General features: G+C 35.4%; 1 protein-coding gene across 1 annotated transcript in view; it reads right to left on the reverse strand.

The window, feature by feature from the left end:
* Positions 1-22,869, reverse strand: part of CNTNAP2 (contactin associated protein 2) — a gene marked incomplete at both ends in the record, with an annotated part of 1,153,104 nt that overhangs the window by 564,644 nt on the left and 565,591 nt on the right. Inside the window, one exon of the mRNA XM_084260050.1 lies at positions 19,404-19,668. Within this exon, the coding sequence (XP_084116176.1) occupies positions 19,404-19,668 (265 nt within the window). The remainder of the gene's footprint in view (positions 1-19,403; positions 19,669-22,869) is intronic.

Below are 22,869 nucleotides of genomic sequence, written 5' to 3' on the forward strand. Positions count from 1 at the left end.
TAGATAAAAGTATGGATTTAATGACCCATATGCCCACAGAGGCAAAAACATACAGAATGTGACAAAAGATCAATGGATGTTCATATTTTAGGAACCTGCTAACTGCACTGGGTAGAAGAGATAAAAGAATTTATGCAAGAGTTGGAAAATCTGGCCCAAAAGATAGGCAGCCCAGCCTGGCAAGAAAATTAAGGCCAGTGAAAAGGTCTGTAAGCAGTACATAGCAGCATATTGCTTACTGAGCTGGCAATAGTTTTATCACTGGGATGTGCTTAAGCAATTGTAGTAGGCTTTGTTTGGTTTTGAGGGTTTTTTTCCCCCAAAATACAGTTTACAAGAGAATAAAAAACAAGACACTAACGTACTTCGAGCAAGTGGCCAAGTTTGACAGTTTAAATCTGAATTGTAAAAACACCCAACAAAACCCACTAAACAGCTATAATGTAAGATGAGTTTTCCAAGAAGAGAAAGGATGCTCAGAGAGAGCATAATTTTCTTTATATTGCAGTTGCAAAGTTCTTCTACAGAAATGCACATTTTTAACTTTTCAGGGCTAGATGGGACTCCCTCTTGCCATTACTGTCTGGACCCAGCATAACATTATAGTTCTACTCAAGAAATACTGCCTTCTGAATTAAAGCCTGAAATGATCCAAGGTTAGCTTTTGTCCTCTTATTATTAAGCCATTAATTATTCTTTTGCTTAAAAAGCTATTATACCTCCCTGATGACTGCAATACTGAAGTTTTTTTTTCAGAAAACTTTCATGTTTTCTTCCATATGTAATGCTTGTGATACAATCCATGTTGTAAATTAAATTAGTATGTGCTTTCAGATTTTTCAGATCGTCTTTCAAACCAACTGGTTTTGTTGTTGTTACTCTCCCTGATATATGTAAAATGAAGAAGATAAAAGGAAAAATGATATGAACAAAAGAACTTATGGAGAACTGAATTTCAGAATACAGTGAAGTCCACAACAGATTCAAAGCTAGATCTGAATAAGTAAAGATACAAAGAATGATGTAGAGAGAGATTTTTTGGGAGTGACGAATCAGGAGTAATCAAAATGACACCATTAAGCATAATATGTTCACGAAGTTTTTTATGGTTTGTAAATTGAGAATTTTGTAAATATCACCCAGAGTGATGTATTAATATCATTGCGTAATGTACTGATCATAACACAACTAAATGCTGTGTCCCCAGTCTGAGTCCCCACACTAAAAACAGTCTACAACAAATATTTGAGAAGGTGTGGCTGCCACTGAGCATGTACTGAACCAAGGATGCAGCAGCCATTCCAGCATCTGAATCTGCAGGAAGTATGACATAGAAAGTTGTGTTGAAGAGAAGGTGCAGCAAGACCAGATGTTTATGGATTATTATCTACAATTTCCTATCTTTAAAAGAACAGGCTTCATATAATTGGAAAAAACTTACTTTTCTTTTTAATCCCAGATCCTTCATCTTTGGGAACTGTAAATTACTTCCCTCCTCACAGATTCATTAACATTACAGACAATTTCCCACTCTATAATACATTCAAACACAAAGAGCAAACACGTAAGAGCACCTAGCAGTTTTGGTCAAGTACATTCTTACTTTAGTCACTGGAGACATTTCAATACTTCAAAGATACACGCACACGTCATGAGTTCGTTCATAAATCACATGAACCTGCTAGGGTACTACTTAGCTGTGTAATACATCATGGGGCTCAGTATGGGCTACAAAAAAAGTAATCCTTTAGACTTGCAATGCAGTTAGGCAATTTGGCTTTATTTAATCTAGCATGCTTATAATTTAGCACATCCACAATTACACTGCTAGCACCACACAAGTACTATTGACTAAGCCAAAGCTATTTTGCTAAGGAAAGCTGCCACTACCAAGTAGTAACTGACGTAATGTTTCTCTTGAGCCTCTTTGTGAGGGCAGTCAACTTCAGTGTCTATAAAAAGATCCTCTCATTTGCCTTATTCTACCTTCCTCTACTGCCTTCTGCATATACTCATTTTTTCATCATGCACCCTGCTTCCTTTCAGTTTCACCTTCCAAAGGGCAACTCCCACCTGATATCACAGATCTGTAATACACAGTGCGAAGAATGCTGACAATGGCTGGGTACATCATCTGGCCTCTGCTGCCTGTGACACAAGTTTCTTCTCACTTACTTTGCCTTTTAAAGAAAAAGGAACCAGCAGTGGAAAAGGTAGATTTCTCTGGGAACACAGCCACAGAGCCAGGTAGTGCAGCCCTCACAACAGACAGTTGTATTTGTGCCACTAGCTTCCGGTGATTTTTATTACATCTTAATGTATCTTAGGCTTTACTGAAGGATACAGTGTCTGAAGAAAAGTGGTTACCAGAGGATCTCAGATACCACTAAAACAAAATGTACTGAAAAAATCAGCATGATATACTGTAGAGTTCTCAGAAACTGAAAGTAAAAGAAAATGAGAAGACTTAAAATCGCAGTTTGAACTTCAAAGGCAATTTCACAACGCCAAGAACTAGGCTCATGATTTTTTAAAACTTGTCTTTTTGTAGTACTTCTGTTAGTTTTGTTTTATAGGACACTCAGTTACAGGCACAGACTTTTATCATTAGATAATATATTCTCTTAAAGCCTTTACAATTCATGATCTCTGCACCTAACAATTCGGTGACTTTTTCTTCCTGAAAGCTTCAGGAAAATTCTGAGAATCTAGGTATTTCCTCTGCCACCCAGGCAGCAGGAATATCGAGCCTGAAGGGTTACCAACTGGTGGATAAACTTCTCTGGTGCCTTCACAACCAAAGTTAGAGCTGAAGTTTCAAACACAATTTATTACATTTTATTTTTGCTCCTTTCATCTCCCCCCACCTTCTGCATATGCTTTGCTTGAGTAATGACTTGGGTTTTCCTGATTTGTTGCCAAAATGATTCAGAAGAGTGACAGTCAGGCTTCAGGTGATGGATGAAGTAGAAATGCAGAAAAAGATACTAAGTGGTAAATACTCTGTTAAAGCCCATTAAAATCTGAACGGTTTCTTAAATTTTCAACTGATGTATTTACCATCTGTCTGTATCCTTGTACATTGCAAGAGTTGTCATGTCAAAATAAGAAGCATTTGATTATGTTAGTGCTTTTTGATAAATTGGTTAATTATAACACAATCCAATATAACAATGATCAGTTTATGAAAAACAAATTAAGAATTCTCTTAGGATTATTTTTCAAAGCACATATGTTTCTCATAATGATAAATAATAATGATGAACCTCTATGATTCTGGAGGGACAAAAATTAGTAAAATCTTAAAGATATTCTGTCTGCGTGAAGAGATATAATATAGTAAATACATGAAATTTTGCTATATTATGCAAATTATATATTTCACTCATAGTTACTATTCTAAATATAATTTTTAAGATTGATTGAGGACAAGGAATGTAACTCAGTATATTTTCCATAAGAAAATAACTTCTTAATGTTTGATTTTGCAATATTAAAATCTCATTATGGTCATTCCTAATTTAAAAAAAAAAATCAAAACCAACACACAGCACAACTTTCAAACGTCCTTCAACAGCACAAAACATTCTATGGATGCTGAAATACAGCAGGTTGAACTAAGCTGTCTCACAGAACCATGTCCCATTTCTAAACTGCATGGTGCTGGATTATTCCCACATTAATTTTATCAATGCAACAGAATTTTAATTTATTGGTTTCCCTGACCAATAAGAAGCAAAAGAGTCAAATCTCTGATTTTTAAGGGTTTTTTCCTCACCTCAAAGAAGAGGAAGGAAACGAGGTAAAGGCTGATCATGTTCCGCTAAACCTTCCACAGAGCTTTAGGAATTTCTTGAATGGCAATGAATGTCATCACAGAAAAATCTTAATGATTATTCTCTAGGATACTGCTTGCTTTGAAATCAATGAGAAGTGTAAGGTAGTACAGTGACCACTGATTTTAAAGAAAGTGAGGTACAGAAGGTAAGGACACTGTCTATGTATGTGCATGGGTACACCCATGGAGATATAACTCTTAGAGTGCTTAACCAGATTGGAAATGAGAGAGTCTGTATCTGTACAAGCTAAGGGATTTATTTTTAAAAAGTTTTTCCCTAGTATAATGTACCTCAGTGGCCCCTGCAAGTTTGACAATTTAGTGTCAAGGACATCTTTTCCTACAACTCCTAAAATATCACTTCCTTTTTAGAGAGGGGTGGGGGCCTGACACATGAGAATGAGTGAGCACTGGCATTTCCTCATAAACATCCAAGATTCCAGGTTGCAGAATCCTGCTATATTTCCCCTACCAGGCATCTACCCTGCAGTAACAACCTTTTGAAATGTCCTATTTGAGAAGAAAATATGGCACAATCATTTTTTTAATTTCTGAAATGATTCTGTAATGCACTATTTAATCTGAAACGAATAAAAACTTTTATTTTTGCTGCTTGATCACAGGAACATTCACAGGACTGACTTGGTCAGAGCATATTCATCTTATTCTACTGAATATACTCAATTTATATGTGGAAACATATAAATGCTATATTCCCTCTTGAGGTAGTAGTACTTCTAGTTCCAAGTTAATGTCCATAATAAGAATAATCAGATTTTTCTAAAAAGTCTGGAACTTCAAATTTTAGTCAATTTTTATAAAATCAGCTTGCTCTTTGCAATGCAAACACTGTGAAATAAAGTTTTTAAGTCATCAAACTAAAACCTGAAGGATCAAATAATAACTGGTAAGATTCTGGAGAAGGGCTTTCTGATCCCCATGCCCCTCCTCTCCCTCCTGCCATTCCTTTTACATTAAATGAATATTGAATGAACTGAATATAGAATTTCCAGAGGCAGGCAGTGAGTCCTGACAGTACTGACAAGCACCAGACAGGCATCATTGACATGGTGTGAGCTGCTATGAATGCTCAAAGGAAAGGACCTTGTGTATTCCTGGACTCCTTGCTGCTGCGCTTAGTTCATCCGTGGAGTAACTTTCAAATAACTGGGTTAAAAATAAAGTTGCACCTTTCTCAGAAGCAGTCAGATTCAAATTCTCATTGGATTTTATTTGGCCAGAGATTTTGACTTGAGGACTGTAAGTGTCAGCATCACTTTCTTTTTATAGGCTCTATTTTGCAAGGTACAAAAGACCCTCAATCTCTGCTGTTTCCAGTGTGAACTGAGAGTACATAGCAGCTACCAAATGTTCAACAAGTCAAAATAATACAACATAAAGTTTCCTAATAACTTATGCTAGTTTTAAGTGGATAATAGACCAAGTTTCTACTTCAGGCTTCTGTATGCCTAGGTGTATGAATTACTAAGCAGAATGGGCAAAAAATTGATGTACTGCAATATCTCATATCCCTTTGCTAGTTAAGGGTATCAGCCTAACCAGAAGTTTAAATTAGTAAGATTTCATGTTTTCTTAAGATTGTAGATATCTACATGCCTGTTAAATTTTACAAATGACACAACCAGATTTGAGCTGAAAGTTTTGATCCAAACTGAACTTTAGCTATTGAATGTGGTGATTTGATTCTATTCATCTCTGCTATCAATTATACCCAGAAAATTTAGAACACTAATTAAAAATACACTTTATTTTACTTTACGAATAATGCAAGTGTTCGTTCTTTAATTTTACACTTACTGCAGTTTGCTCATCACTTTTATGATAATGCATATCCTTTTCCTTTTGTATTAATCTATCATGAATTCTATAGAAAACTATTAATGGTATTAAGAGATAATTCTTAGCGAGATTTGGGTGACACAACTGAACAGATAAATGTACATTCCATAGATAATTACAATGAAAGGAAAACTTCCTCTTGTGCATGTAAAATATGCTAGATGAAAGAGCTAATCAAGGTGATATTTACAGAAAATTAACATTAGTACCTAATTGCCCTTCATGTTTTTCAGTTTATCATTTAAAACAGAATTCTAAAACATTTTTGAATTCTTTCAAGCTTGTTGGAATTTTCTTCCATTGGAAGTTGATGAGGGTATATCTTTATGGCTGTTTTAAATTTCTGTGGAATTTGAATTTCCTTTAAGAAACAAGTTACAGAAGTAGGTGTTTAATTTAACTGTTGAAAAGGGGAAAAAGTATAAACCCACTACTATCAAGTCTTTAGTCAGCACACTGTAATTTCTTTTACAGCTTGTCCTTCTGTATTCAATGTTGATGCTGAATTTTTTCTGAGGACATAATCTAAGGCACTCCAAAGTGCCCTCAGACCATTTCCACAAAAATAACACATACTTCAAAAGGTAAAAATAACTAAGCTATTTGCTTCAGTTGTTTATACATGGCAAATGCCTGAACATAAACAAATCTTATTTTCTCTGAGTATTTGTGAACTGGAATTTAACACCATATGTGAGAATACTTTTAAGGAAGTATTATCACTGAGACATTAGTGAGTACAGCAGCAATAACAAACCAGAACACAATAAAGGTGTCCATAAAACAAGAGATTTCCAGAAAATTAGGAAGCAATAAAGTTATATAGTATTTTCTAACTTCCTGCAGAGTTAGCAATATAAGATGTATAACAAACAAAATATTATTTATGTATGTATGTATTTATTTTTAAAAAGCTTATTCACCAAAATCTTTATTCATCACAGATGTACATTTAATTCCTCTCCCAACACCAATCTGTCTCAATGTACATTTACATTTTACAACTAACAGCTCTTCATTGGTACGACCCTAGCACTGAATCACAGAACTTCAGTGGGACAAAGCAAGCCCTGAAAGATCCTGAAAATGTATCTTGCTTGGAAAAACCCAGAGTTTTCCACAGCTCTGCTGCTATCATACGACTGTTCAATAGCTCAGTACTTAATGACAAAAATAATATCTACACTGGCTCTGATTCACTGTTTTGGGAATGGCCAAGGTGAGTCAAGAAGCCTTCAGGAACCGAAAAAAACTTAAGATACTGCTTCTAGCTGCAGAGCTTCTATTGCTGTGTCTGAGGAGGATGACATAAGTAGATCTTTTCTGTGGGATGATCATATTTCATATACTTCTGCATGGGTTTTTTATTATTATTTAAAAGATGCAAAACTTCATTCTAATTATGAGATAGCCTTATGGAAACTAATCGTCAGTAACACTGATCACAGATTCCTGACATGAGGAAGAAATAATATTCAAAATTCAAACCCAGTTGACTGGTATATGGAACAGGTTGGACTATAATATTGCTAGTCACATAATTACTTATTATTAGTAGCAATAGTAGTTAATAGCAGTAATATAATATTATTCTAAATGTTCCCTGTATTTCAAAATGGAACCATAAAATTCTACACAGCAGCAAAAGACAAATGTTCCTAGAGTTGAAGGCCCAGCTCAGGAAAAGTTAGAAACAAAAGAAAGACAAACCAAATCTCACATTCATGATAGCATTTTCTTGCAAACAGATTCTGAAAGGGTATTGGTACCGGGATGCTTAAAACAAGAAAGAAGAAGAAGGGAGAAGAGGACATTCTTTTCGCTCCATGTTGTTCAATAGAAAGATAAAGAATCCAGTGTCATCCTGCCAAAGGAAAAGAATATTTTCTTGCCTGTTCTGGTTGTTGGGGTTTTTTTTCAGTTATCCACCAACAAAACAGCATTCTCTAACTTTGAGTATTTATGAAACTTTTGTAAAAAAAAATATATATTATTTTTTCATGTGGCCTAAGTATCCTGAGCATTCTTGCAAGGTTACTTATAAATTTAATGGAGTATGTTGCATTATATTATGCATATCCTATTTCTTATTGTTAGCTTAACAAGATACCCTGGGGGGGGGGGGGGGGGGGGGGTGAGGAATGAGAATAAATATGCTTTTGGATTCCAAGAGTTAGAAGACTTGCTAACTTGCTACCAATGTATCCTGAAAGGCTAGACCATGGCATGATTTGAAAATTCCTTTTGAACTGTATCAGGTACAGGGGAAATTCAACACTCTGCTCTTCTCCTGTTATAAGGAACAGAATTTGTGAGCAATTGTGGGATCAGAATGTTTAAACCTGCAGCTTTCTAGTCATAATGAAGAAAAGGAAGCATGTCTCAAATACACAGATTTAAGCATGTCTGTCAGTATCACAGGCATCTTCAACTAAAGCACCAATGATGTTTCTTACCATAATTCCATCTCATTTTCAATTGCAAAACCTACAGTAAGTGAATCACAATACTTTGATGCATATAGGTAATAATTTCGGAAACACACAGACTACATATCTTGCCAGTTGGTTTTAATGCATATGATAATGTGCATAAAAAGTGCTGTTAAAAAAACCCTACAAAAAGTTTAATGAATGAAACCCTCATTTTTGAAGCCATGTATCATGATGTTCCACTATTTTAAATCTGCAAAAAGAAAACCAAAGTTATTTTTTAATTTTAAAGGAAAGGATCCTTCAAATGCTGCGTATATACATATTTCTTGGAAAAGACATAAGGGAAGTCATGCCTCTAAACATGTTTTTCTTTAGTAAGTAAATATTCTTCAAGGGACATGTGTAGCATTTTCAGTATTTGTCCTCAGTGAAAACATTCCATAAAATCCTGCTTGGTATTAGAGTAAACTATGTACTTTATAGTGGCTGCTTCACAGCAAGGGAACTGAGGTAGCTTTTTTCCCCTAACATATACGTAAACTTAATGAGTAAGCTTTTTAAAGACAGCATCATCTGCCACTCAGTTTACAGAATCCAAAGGACTTTGGTTGCTTGGTTTCACCTCAGTGCTCATGTGCTGCTGCTTCAGCAGCATTTGAAAATGAAAAGGAACAATGTGCAAAAATGCCTGAAGGGACTCACCATCTTTTTTCAAGACCAAAGTAAAGGCAAACCTAGCAGCATGTAACTAGAAAATGGTTTTATCCTGAGTCTTATTTTTCCAGCTAAGAGTAACCACTTCTATGAAATAAACTGAAAAGAAACAAACAACAAAATGCAGATTGTACATGATGACATTTCAAGGAAGCATTTTGATAGAAATTGCTTTTAGTTCTGTCAATGTCAGTAGAAAATACCAAAATGCCGTAATACACATCAGAGTTGTGCATGACTGTACTAACAAAAAACCCTAAAACCTGTAAGGGCCAAGCTGACTTACAAGACCTGCATTGCCACTGTAAAAATGGAATTCATACTTTGGGCTAGATGCCATTCTGTGTCATTGATGCAAACTTGGAGGTCAGCAGAAGCACTGTGAATTTACAATGGCATGACTGAAATCAGAATCTTTCCTCCAGTACTTAAGTTTTATGCAGCATAAAATATGTATGGATGCTTGACAAGTTTTTCTTTCATTATATACAAAAGTGACTCTCTCTTTTCTCTAAAATAACACTGTCAAACCAAGAGGGACTGGCAGAAACCTGTCAAATATAATAATTTATTTGCCCAGGTTCCTGAATAGCAATGAAAAAGAAGATACTGAGTGTCAGTTCCCAGCATATAAAGTTCCATGCCTGTAATTAGGTTGTATTTTTCCCCATCCTTCCCCCAAAAATTGTGTTTGATATTACAATGACTTTTAATTATTTTTCTGTAAGTAATTAGCTAGAGGCATTTTGGAACACCTACCCAAGGATTAGTAATAAATAAGATTAAATGTTCAAAATTGCAGAATTTCTTGCAAACTCAAATGAATTTCAAGGATATTTGCATTAGAAATAATATACCTGGTTCTACTCCAAGTGCAAATGCCTCAAATGCCTACTTAAAAAGTAACAAAATATTCACTTTTTCCTTGCATTTGGAGAAGATAAAAAGGTGAAAAGATAGCACTGGCAGTTTTAATTTACATAGTTGATAGCTTCATCCCACAGTTGTTCTGCACAGTATTATGTGTCACACTGCTTGAAGATTCTGTGCCCTTTCTTTGAAATACTGAGACATACTGGTTATGTTATCATTTTAAAAATGAGTATCTCTCCATAAAGTGATGAATAATAATGCTACCTCATATCCTGTGACATTTGCACCTTTTAAGTGATGACATCCAGAATATGTAGTGTGCACAGAAGGAAAGGGGAGAGCACGATGGTTTGTAAGGGGACAGCCCCTTGCAGAAATGCGTTGGAGGATAATCCAGGCTGACAGAGTAAGATCTGATGTTCAGTCTGTACTGCCTATTGTAATAGGGTCTGAACCATTCTAAACCACTGAATTATTCTTGGATCTTGGTGTTGATGGTGCGGAAAGTATTGATCCCATTAAAAGATGATATCCTAGGAGTGACACAGCCTATTTCCAGCAGGGTCAGTCAGATTAACAGGAGCTGCAGATGAAACAAGGATTGTAGACTCATCTGCTTTCTGCCCTGGGTCACCTAAATCCTTTCAAATACTTGTATTATTTGACCAGATACTGATGTTCTGTGAACTTCTTGCATGTCACAATTGGCAAATTAGCCAAGTATATTCTCTGACTGACATATGACTATATGCACAAGCATGCATATACATACGTACACATGGCTGTAACGTATACTATCAAATACATAGTGAATGCATTCTTTTTACCTTCTACTACTCAACTTCCTTATAGCCATTTAAAAAATATAACTGTGAGATTAAATAGGCAGTATATGTTTAAGTTACGATAGCTGTTTAATCATATGCTGGGTTATTGCGAGATGTGTTTAGCCAAATAATCCTCCCTGAAATAGTCGTGAAGTAAAAAAAAGACTTCAAATGGATTTCCTACCTTTTCTCACTAGTTTATAGTCAAAAATAAGTCTGCTACAAGGTGAACAAGCTAACAAAGGAAAAAGTCCATTCACATTTTTCAAATAACACTAGCATCTATAGAAAAGCTTGATTTTTTCATATTTCAGCGCTAAAATAGAGAACAACCTGTAAAGGTTCCCTTCTACTCCCTTTCTACAGCCCAGAGAAAATGAGGCCAAACCAAGCAAACTGAACTTCACCCTCGTGTGAAAATATAGGAAAACTGTTAAAGAGAAAAGTCTGTTTTCTTAATTCTCAGGTTCCTCCACGCTTGCAAGGTACCAATGCGACCAACAAACAGTTACGTTACTCTCAGGGAAGTATATAGAAATGGTACTATCTATGTTTTAGAATGCATAGCTTGTACACAGTAGGCAACTCTCCAGTGAAAATCAGCCACTGATGAAGCAGAATTCACAAAAAAACTGAAGTAAACTCATCAGTTTTCTTAGAAGAAAAAGGCTGCAATCAAGAACTATTTCTTGCTCTGACTGGTTTGTATCTACTGTGTCGAGATGCAAAGCTAGACTGCAAGAAAAACACATGGAAGAAAGAATACTAAATACTGTAAGTACATCTTTTTCTCAGTTTAGTGGAATTCAAAAATACAAATACCTTTTTGTGTAACTGCATTCACTTCTTAAAGTCATTAGCCAAAATAAACATACAGAGAGTTTAAAAATATCTTAAGCAGGGGATGCAGGGGGAAATGGCCAGCCCCTTTTCAGTGCTCTGTGGAGACAGGACAAGGGGCAATGGCTGCAAGTTGGAGCACAGGAAATTCCGCACCAACATGCAGAAGAACAGTGAGGGTGACAGAGCCCTGGCACAGGCTGCCCTGGGGGGGTGTGGAGTCTCCATCTCTGGAGATATTCAAGACCTGTCTGGATGCCCATCTGTGCAATATGAGCTGGGGAGCTGCTTTGGCAGGGTGGGGTTGGACCCAATGATCTCTCGAGGTCCCTTCTAACCCTATGATTCTATGATTCTATGATTCTATGAAAACTAGCAATCTGGGAAGAAAATAATTCTCTAAGAGTCTTCTGAGGCTGTCATCGTGCTGACTTTTGCAGACAGAATGTGTTTCTATCATCTTGATCAGGCTGACAAATGCCTCATGGGTATCTGCCTCCACTTACTAACATTTAATGTATAACCTAGTATCAGTAATACGGAAAAGACCTGGTGGAAAATGTTATCTTCCCATCAGAAGTGCACTTTTGCTCTGTGTATACACATTCCGTTTAAACCTTCATTTAGCAACAAAGACAAAAATACTTCTTGATTCCCACATAAAGTACTCTTGGGAATTGTCACTGGAAGAGTACCACTTTAAATCTGTCAGACAGAGACATTTTATTACCTGAAGGATGTTATCTTAACCTGAGGTCTAAAATATAAATGAACTGCAATTTAGGTGACTCAAGATCTAGCAGCAAGACAGAATGGTGGAAAGCTTCCCAGAGAGATTCCATGGGGAGAAGAATGATTTATTTAATACGGATAAATATGACAAAAAGATATTAATATCCCAAGTTTTAATAAGTTTATGGTTGACAGAAGGGAGTGAAGACAGCCTTGAGAAGCAACTAATACACAGAACAAGATGTTAACTAGGAGAGTCTGAAGAGTCAAAAAGGAGTTCCAAGCAGATGAAATCAAGTTAATGGCAGAAGATTTTAGCCATGTTGAAAACTTAGCTCTGTTAAGATATTAAGGGCCAAAAGAGATAAAATACAAGGGACCTTCATAAAGCTTCTACTATTTAGGTTGAGCAGGAATGTTTAAATACAAAAGGTCAGAGCTGTCTATGAAAAAACAAGTGAAAAGGTAAACATGGGATATATCAAGAGACTTTTAAAATTTGCCACCATGAAAACTTTGTCTTTTCTCAAGAGGCACAGAATTTATTTTCTATATGGAAACAGGAATTTGGGGGTTGCTGTTAAAAACATTGCAAAGCTATGAGAGATCTCAGGGGTGTTATTTTTGAATGTTACAATTGTTTCTTCAAGCAAAGCAACATTCTTCATCTTTGTTCATGTGATGCCAAGTTTTCCTCATGTTGAAAGCTTCAGAAAAGTTTTGTTTAGTTAGGAAGGAATTTACGTTAAGTTACTGAAGCAGGTTGATATAACTGAGATGAAGAAAAGTTAGCAATTTGGACACAGGCTGTGGCTTAACTCTGAACTGAACAGCATTTACATATGGCTTTGGGAAAAGTTTTATAACAGTTTTTCTGGAAAAAACATGTGGGAGTATGTCATTTTTAAGTTGTGCATTTCTTCTGTGCTCAAAAAAAAAAAAAAGTTATAAATAAATACAACTTCATCAACAATTTCTTACCCTAATTGGAACATCGCAAATGTTGAGTAGGTTCTTATGGTAAACAGGTAGTATATACTAAAACTAAATTACTTCTAAAACTGTAGCAGAATATAATAATGCTTTGGTAGGCCAAACTATATTTGAAATCTGCTTTTAAAGAGCTCTTAAAGAAAGCCTGAAGAATACTTCTTTCTTCCATTTTATCAGCCTAGAATCACTTCCATCAATCTCTTGGGTAAACCCAGGAATTTCCAGGAAATTTACCTGATTCTCATAACGCCAGAAGCAGAATTTATTCCAAAAGTATATGTAACAGTATAGACAAATCTCTTGACTGAAATTGTCTCTTTTTATTAATCCCTATGCTAGAACAAACACAATTTTGAACATATTAATCACAGTTTACTCTACAGAGAAAAAGTCAATAGGATGTTTAACTCTTGATTTATAGACAAAATTTAAGTATTTCACCTGTGTAATTCTGCACAGTCAGTTGCTTATTTCTTTTAATTAAATCTTTATTTCAGCTCTCAGTGGGCCTGATTTTCCTCCTACTAACAGCAAATTTATTAATATAACTCTCATCAATCAAATAATGGTAGAGTCTAAATAATATTAATGTAAGAGACAGCGAAATCAAGGCCATTGGCCATATTACAGCTTTGCTGCTCTGTTCAAAGCTAAACAGTGCTTACTGAAAACTTAACAGAATGCTGGACAGAGAAGGGAAGGAATTTTTTAAATTGTTTAGAGACCAGTTTTGAAGGAAAAACTGGCAAGATTATGAAAAAAAGGAAAAAAAATCCTCTCAGCAAGCAAAACCAGGCAGTAATTATAACCACAAGGACTAATCATCTTTGTCTCTTTCATATGTATTACAATCTGAAAACTAAACGGCATATTAAAGGTAAAATATTCTATTACACTCAAAATAGTGTTGTGGGTAAAAAAGTGTACACTTTATTGATATAGTAGAAAATTTATTAGTGCTTTTTACCAGCTCTTTACTGCCTCTACCATTTACCAAGATGAAAGCCAGGACAGGCCGGGAATGAGTCATTTGTACACTGTTAAACAAACTACAAGTAGAACTGAGATTCTGCTTTGCCAGATTAGCATGAAGACTGTTGCCTTCTTTTACTAGTAACACAAATATCATATATACTGGACTACAATATATGTCAACATCCCTGATTCTTTTCAGCACATATAAAGTAAATATGAAATTTTCATAATACAAATACATTTACACGTTTTAATCAGATGTACAGAGATTAGGCAGAGGTTTGAAAGTGACTGAAGGCATGAAAGGAGCCACAAGATAAACAGTATCTAACTTCATTAAAGAGGAAAACAAAGCAGATTTTTGCAAAATAAGAATTGCTCTACAGAAAATTATCTTGGAACTGTTAATCAATTACCTGTGATTTTTTAAAAGTAGTAACAATAGAATGAAAAAGGCAATTAAGGCATGACATACAGTAAGAATGTCTCATATGAAGGCTGAAGATAATTTTGAATTTCAAACAATGACTGAAGAATCTTCAGATATAAAACCATTTTAATAATTAACCCCCCAATATTTTAATTTTAATTATCCCAAGAATAAAGTACTGGCATTACTTATTGTTCCAATAAAGATGAACAAGACTGATTAAGAAACAGAGTATTTAATGAAGAACTGAATATAGTGAAATCTCCAGTGGGTAGGACATGTAGTTAAATAAATGTAGCAACTGTTAAGTGCCATTCAAAAGACCTAAGGATAACATCAAATAAGATCTAAGAGCTCTTGTTGTGATCTGCTAACACTGAAAAAAATATCCTTGACAAAAAAGAAGAACAGACAAGCAATGTGGTCAGGGAAGGATCTCTGGAAGACAAAGAAAACTGCTAAGAACAGACTGACTGATGGCAACTCACAGTTTCTGTGATTTTAAATGCAAAGCAAAGTCTGCTTCATGGTTCCCATGAATTTCCTACTACTGATTCAAATGTCTTCCCACAGCATGCTATGTATACTTCTCACAGCCACTATTTACGTAGGAGTTAAACTTTGGCATTCATGCTTTCTATTTAAGCACCTTAGAGTACTTCAGAGCTGGGCTTGTTCAGCCTGGAGAAGAGAAGGCTGTGGGGGGACCTCATTGCAGCCTTCCAGTACCTGAAGGGAGCATACAAACAGGAGGGGAATCAACTTTTTAAAAGGACAGACAATGGCAGGACAAGGGGGAATGGACTAAAGCTAAAGGAAGGAAGGGTTAGATTAGATATTAGGGGGAAGTTTTTGCAGCGAGAGTGGTGAGGTGCTGGAACAGGCTTCCCAGAAAGGTGGTGGATGCCCCGTCCCTGGAAGGGTTCAGGGCCAGGTTGGATGGGACCCTGGGCAACCTTGTGTAGATCCAGGCCTGGAGGTTGGTGTCCCTGGCTGTGTCAGGGGGGTTGGAACTCTGTGATCCTTGGGGTCCCTTCCAACCCAGACCATTCTATGATTCTATGATTCATTCACTGTATCAAATGGAAAAAGTAAAATTGACATAAAAAAGACAGTAGAAAACCAGTTTGGTTTCTCAGGTTAGTAGCAGCTCTCTTAACAGTCAGTAGATCCTGCTTGTTCATTATTTGATACTCTTGCCTCTAAAACTTACAGCTGTCTACAAAACTTTTTGCAATGTCCTGTAAACTATTGACCTTACTGACCCTATAGGTAAGTAGCAGACATAGGTCTGCATACTATATAGGATTAGAAGTGCAGCTCCTTTAACTTTACCTTTTATGCATTATTTCATTTTTAGATTTGTAAAGTGTCACCAAAATATTTAAGACTGCAGGTGCCTCTCTCTTTTTAAACAAAATGTTCAAATGAATTAGGTATTAAATTTCTATCAAGTTGACAAGAAAATCTTTTTACACAAACTGATCCCTCCAAGGCATCACAAAGCAATTCATAAAGTAGCTCAATGTTGAATCTGGCAGTGTCCATCTGCCAGTGAGAAAGACGTGAATTTAACTGTATTTTGAAACATTGGAAGGCTGGGCTCTCCTGTTTATTCGAACTCCGCTCATGTTATGTTAGAGCTCTTGGAGTCAGTGCATGCAACTTTAACATGTTTAAGGAATATAACACTGAAAAACAGACAAACCAGTACTCTGTTCCACACCATTTTCTTTATTGCAGAGATGCCAACGTGCACGTTGGCATACAGCTCTCTCATTCCTGCTAGCCAGTTCAACCACTGTTTCTACAATCAGATTTTAACTGTGCCCCAAAAGAGCTTCTGTTGTAAACATGTTAACATGGAAAGCTGACACTAAAAGCTGCTAATGAAAGTACATATATTATGTGAGATGTATAGGATAAGGACCAAGAGACTAGCTTCCTTCAATTAGAATAGGCAATTACAGGTGATAGGCATAAGTACAGCAAAGCTATGAAACACAAAACACACCTGCATTTGGCTGTGGTTTTAGTGAGCCTAGTGCTTTGTTATTACCAGGGTGTGTACCTCCCAGTAGAAAGAAATCTACCCACTCATATCCTACACATGCAGTTTCAAAGAAGGTCAGACTTGACTACAGAAAATTTTGCTTTGCCAGCTGTAGGTAAAAAGAAACATTGAAAAATGTGCAAGGGTCACAACAGTTAGAAATTTTTGTGCCAAAGGCAGATCACTTTGACTTCTACATAAACCCAGCAGGTTTATATGCTGACATATAAAAAGGAAAGCTGAGGAGGGACTTTTTACAAGGGCATGTAATGACAGGATGAGGAATAATGGCTAGAAACTAGAAGAGGGTAGATTTAGACCAGACATAGGGAAGAAATTTTTCACTGTGAGGCTGGTGAGGCGCTGGCACAGGTTGCTCGGGGAGGTTGTGGCTGCCCCATCCCTGGCAGTGTTCAAGGCCAGATTGGATGGGGCTTCAGGCAACCTGGTCTAGTGGAGGGTGTCCCTGCCCATGGCAGGGGTTTGGAACAAGATGATTTTGAGGTCCCTTCCAACCCAAACCATTTTATGGTTCTGTGATTCTATGACATCTGTTAATTCCCTGCAAGAAGGGAACAAGAAGGTGGCTGTGATATTTGCCATACCACGAAAACATTCCTTCTGCAGCATTCTCTAGCAGATGCCATATTTTGCTTTCTTAGTTTCACACACACAAATAATTTCACAGGCACTGAAATGCCTGTTGCAACAAAAGTAGCAACAAAGTATTAAAGTAAATAAAAGCTTTCTCAGGATGGTGGTGCAAATATAAAAATAAATTAAAATTAAACAAAGATGCATTTTTATTGTATAATTTATAATAACAAAGAAGCTACTAACTCTTTAATAGATTAAAACTGTAGCATATAGATATCGGATTGAATAAAGATTAAGAACAGCATCATGGTTACAAAACTGAATGGACATATGTGATTCTTGGGTTATTATGTAAACCAATTATAATGATTGAAAAGGTTTACTCTGAAGTACATTCAATTCAGACTATTTCAGATGAAAGCCAGAACATGAATGCTCTGGGTTTAGATCACTGTAGCTGGGGAAATTTTGTTGTTGTGGTTGAAGGTCTGGAGAAAGCAGAATAGCAAAAGTATTCACATGTGTGTGCTTCATAGAATGCAGACTTAAGGGAATCTGAGAAAGGCTTCCTGTCAAGATATACACTGGGGAAAATTAGTGGAAAATTGGTGAAATTTCTATTTCTCACAATATTTAGCTAATCAGCATTGAAATCTTCCTTGTACCAAAAAGGCACAAAGAAGCTCATGAAGAAGTATCATGGGTAGCCATTTCTCTGTAAACTGGGATTTTTAGTAGGCAGAGCTAAGGAAGAAAGAATGACAGTGATCATTCTATGTGTTTCCTCATTATGATGCATTATCATCTAAACAAAACATTCTTGTTCAAGACTCTACCAAACCATTACTTAATTCTTTCATGAGTGTATTTATATAATAAAGGCAATGAAATATTAATTTTTAATCTATTGATTTTTTTGTGTTCAAAAAATTGTAGTGATGAAAGGAGCTATGATGTATTTTTCATAAAAATACTTTAAATTTATAATATAGGTAAATTTTAATTTTTAGTTGTTTTTCATATTTTATTTAGTTCTATCTTTAAATTTATTAATTTTACTTCATATTCAGCTCTATTTAATTAATAGAGTGAAGAGAGAAAACTCTGAAAAATGTCCACTTGCCAAATGGTTACACTCCCACTTAACGTATGTTTTCTCATTAAAATTCTTCTTTTCCTTATATTTCCTCAAGTCCTTGCTTATATGACTATTAATATATTATATTTTCAAATAAAAACCAAGTAGAAGACTAGACATAAAAAAGCCAGTGATTCATTTTGAGATGTACCAGTGTATCAACCCTGTTGATGAAAACTGAAATATCTCCACCATGTTATTAAGAAAAAATAGTAACCACAGCCCATCAAATGCAAATAAGGCTTCCCTTTTTCTGGCTAAGAAACTAGATTGCCATAGAGATTACTTCAAATTGGGTTTTTTTAAATGTGAATCTAGATCCATTTGCAAGAAAACCTGTATTTTTCAGCATATGATTATGTCATGGCTTATTGAGAAAAAGGGTTAATTGACATGCTTAACACTGTATTGGCTGTAGCTCATCCAGAAATACCCATAAGGAACCTAGACAAAAAGTACAATTTATTAAATTTGAAGTAATTTTTATAAACTAATATTAAAAGGCTGATCAGCTGACACCAACACACATCCTTTATTCCAAAAGAAACCTAATGCCATACCTTTTACCCAGTATTTTCCAAAACCTCCTTAGGCACTGAAAGCTCTGATACTTCTCCAGCATGACTCTACAGCAAACTTAGAGAATGCTACAGTATTTTTCATGCCAGCCTTGTGGTTAAAACAACCAGATTATTTTCTTTATTTTTTATGAGACCTTCCTAATTATTAGGAAGTAACAGAAGCAGCCTAATTATTAGGCTACTCTCAAGAAGGGAGAACCTTCCCCTTTTGAAGCCAAATATTTTTGCAGATAAGACTGCAAGAGAGATGAAAGAAGGAAAATAAGAAGCAATTCTGCCTCATAAATAAGGGGTGATGTGCTTTCTCTTTTTAATGACAGAATAAGAATATATAAGTCTTTTTTTATTATAACAACTGATATAATATTCTTCTGCCTCTTAATCAGTGAAATAGTAGATAAGTTAATATAACTGCAATTTAAAATTTAAAGTTGCTCTAATTTTTGGGTCCTTGATGTTTTCAGACAACAGCAACAGAAATGATACCAATTAAAAAAAAACAAAACCACACACTTACCTGATGAGATGTCTATTCGGTTCTTCTTCACTTGGGTGACATTGATATGGACACTGACTTTGCCCTCACTTATGTCGATCTCAACATTCCCCAGGTCATCTGCAAAGTTGCTGAAGACAAGAAGTCCATTGGGGTTCCATGTTCGGAAAAGGAAACTGACTGAAAACAGATCCTGGCTTGGACGACCAGGGACCTCAAGGAAACTGGTGGCATTGAAAAAGACAGGCACTGTATGTGGCTCCACACAAGAAAAACTTAAATTTCCCTAAGTAAAACACATACACACAAAAAAAAAAGAAAAGAAAAGAAAAGCAAAAACATAAGCAAAATTGTAAGATTCCACTAAATTCATAACTACCTATAGAAAAGTATTCTAAGTTTCATTGAACCTAGAGACTACTGTGATCAATGTACGTGGCATGTACATATATTATTAGTATTATCATTATTGTTACTATTAGAAAATTGTTGCTGATGTCTCTGTTTAGTCTAGCAGTGGTCCCATTATATCTTGTACAGTACATACACACAATAGAGGCAGTCTTTGCCCTGAAGAATTATGGTCTAACTGTGATAAAGGCCAGAAGAAAACAATATTTCCAGTTCAAAGATAAAGAATCACAGAGAAAGTTAGGCTTGTTTGTGATCACCAAAGAAGCCTGTAACAGAACAGTAATTCCACCTTTTATAAAAATGAAATATAGCTTTCCAAATACCCTTATATCAATGTGTCAATCAATATAATACATGAGGTTGTGAAAGAAGGATGTATAATACTTTGTGAAGACCTAGCTTCTCTGGTATGTTTCCTACTGGATAATACTAGATAAACTAATACTTCATTTCATGAAGCAAAAGGATTTGGAGTAGTGCATCATGAACAATGCCTAATATTTGTAGTCAATAATTTTCTCTGTAAAGGAAATTGCAGTTTTCATTCAGTAAAATCTTATTCTTTGGAACAGTAACAAAAACCCAGTCAACTTTATTGATTTACAAGGCTTTAAAATGTATCTCTAAACAAGACTAGAATTAGGGACATGAATTTTTCACTCTGGTTCTCATGTCATTTCTCATGAAAGACCACAATGGTAGGATGTATTAGCATTATTTTCCTTAGAAATCATAAATAATTTGTAGCAATGTCTGTCCAGAATTTTGCATCAATGCATCAATCAATCCTCTGCTGAAGGACTCTAACATATGGTAACTTGGATTGTGTTCTGTGGTTGAGTTTTCACCATGGCAGATGGATAGTCTGTGGCAATATCAGTTCAGTAAAGGAAGGAAGAATTTTATCATTTGCAGTATGGATATTATTATAAAAATTAAAACACCATTACCTTGTTTATTTATTTGTACACTAAAAAAATTTAAGGATTGAACAACATTTTTGCAGGTACTTAGATATTTAGAGATAAGATTCACCTAATTATGTTCAGAAATCCAACAGGAGTCAGTCATCATCTCTATCAAAAATATTTTTATATTCCACAGTACTGACTTCCTGTTATAATCTTTTACATCATGTATTTTTCTCTTCATAGACTATAAATGCATCTGAAAGTTCATCTTGAGCAAAGTTAGAGAATTTGGAAGCAATATAGGAGCTTAATGTCTGAAAATACATGGAAGGAAAGTCCAAAGCAATTTTATTTTTTTTTTTAGGATTATTTTAAATTGGAGGGGGCCTAGATGATGTCAATAAGAGGGAAGATTTAGCACTCATTTAGCAATGTACAAACTGACATTTTTAAAGAACAACACATCAGAAAATTTCTGATCTGTGTCATAGCAAGATACCTGTGTGGCAGATTCAGTTACTTATATAGTATTTCCATATCAAAACTAAATGAATATAAATAATAGCTTATTGAGCAGACAGATCAGTTCTTAATTACTTTGCATAACCATCTCTTTTTTTCTAGTGTCATAAGTTACACTGCCATGCACTCTACCTAAAAGCCAGTAGAACTGGTATCAGCTAGGTTGGCAGCTTCCATCAGCAATTGACACACTGTCTGGAACACAGTCTGGAACTAGAGACAAGATTTCATTATGCTGACCTCCTAAAAGAGTTTTTCCTATCTTTATGAGAAAATCTCACTATTATGAAGCATGTTCTTCTCATACACCCACATAGCATGGATAACAAATAATTTCCAAGGATTTAGTTAAGTAACTAGTTAAAATCGCTTTTAAATTACAATGGGAATGAAAAAACATAACTACTTTCTCAGATAAGGACTGCTCCTTATCAACTTAGCTGCTAAATTGTTTTGTCTATTCTGGGAATTTTTGGCCTAAAACTTGCCTAGAAATTTTAATTTTAAGTTTTCAGCTAATTAAGCATTAAATCAAAATAGTTAACTCATTTGTTAGAATAGTTTGGGTTTGAACATTTCCAAGCGTGCTACAAAATACATTTGGTTAAACTACAAATTTTACAAACAGAAAAATAGCTGGAGAGGGGCTGAAATACCCTTTGTTAACCTTTGCTAACAATCTCAGTGTAATAGTCACCCCATGGATTAGAAAACAACTTCTGTTACAAAGTTGAGGCAGCCCTGTGCAGACACATAGGGCAACAGCATTTTATAAGAGCTGACTTCTCACAGTTTAGCTACAGATGCCTATTAAGTAGCGCTCAGAAAGCATTTTGTGAGACATTTTTAAGAATTTCCTTTGTCGCCTTGATAGCATGAAGACCTAACAACTTCCTCATAACAAGGAGGTTTTCATATCCAGTTAACACACTTGTGTCTTCCTGATGCATTAATACTTGCATGCACAACACCTATTAATGTAAATGGCACCAAATGCATTCAAATCCTTTTTCACATCAGTGAATGCATTTATGGTGAACATCCTAACTGCATAAAACATTTCTTGAGAAAGTAGAATATAATTCTGAGTTCTCTGCTGGTGAGCATTTTCCCTACTGAGCTATTCAGATTAATCTGAACGGGATTATCGATTCTCTCTCTGACTGTAATTCACAAAACAGCTCCTCTTTTAAGTAAAGTTTAGCTGATGTAGATTGCTCACTAGGTTCTAGGTCAAGAGTTAAAGCTAATCTGCAGCTTTTCTCTATAATAGCATCCCTGTTTTTCAAAGAAAAAGAGACTTTTTTTTTTTTCCCTGTAGATTCAGTGACATGCTGAATAGCTCTCTGGGCAATGACATGTGGGAGTCAAAACACACTGTGCATTTATACTGAAACTGTTAGTCTTATCAGAGATTTTCTCATAGTACATTGGGAAGGAAGTGGTGAAAACATCTTAATTTGGATATCCTCAGCTTTTTTTTTCATGATCGTGAATCTGTGTTGCAAATTAGCTTCCTTCTATTCTAATAAATCAATTTTGTCTACACACATTTAGATGTTATCTCTTGTGAATACAGTACTGGGTCTTAAAAACTTTCCTTATTAATAGAGCTACCCAAAGCTTCCAAAAGAGGTAAT

This window comes from Gallinula chloropus (genome assembly GCF_964237585.1).
Source record: "Gallinula chloropus genome assembly, chromosome: 2".
NCBI classification, from domain to species: Eukaryota; Metazoa; Chordata; class Aves; order Gruiformes; family Rallidae; genus Gallinula; species Gallinula chloropus.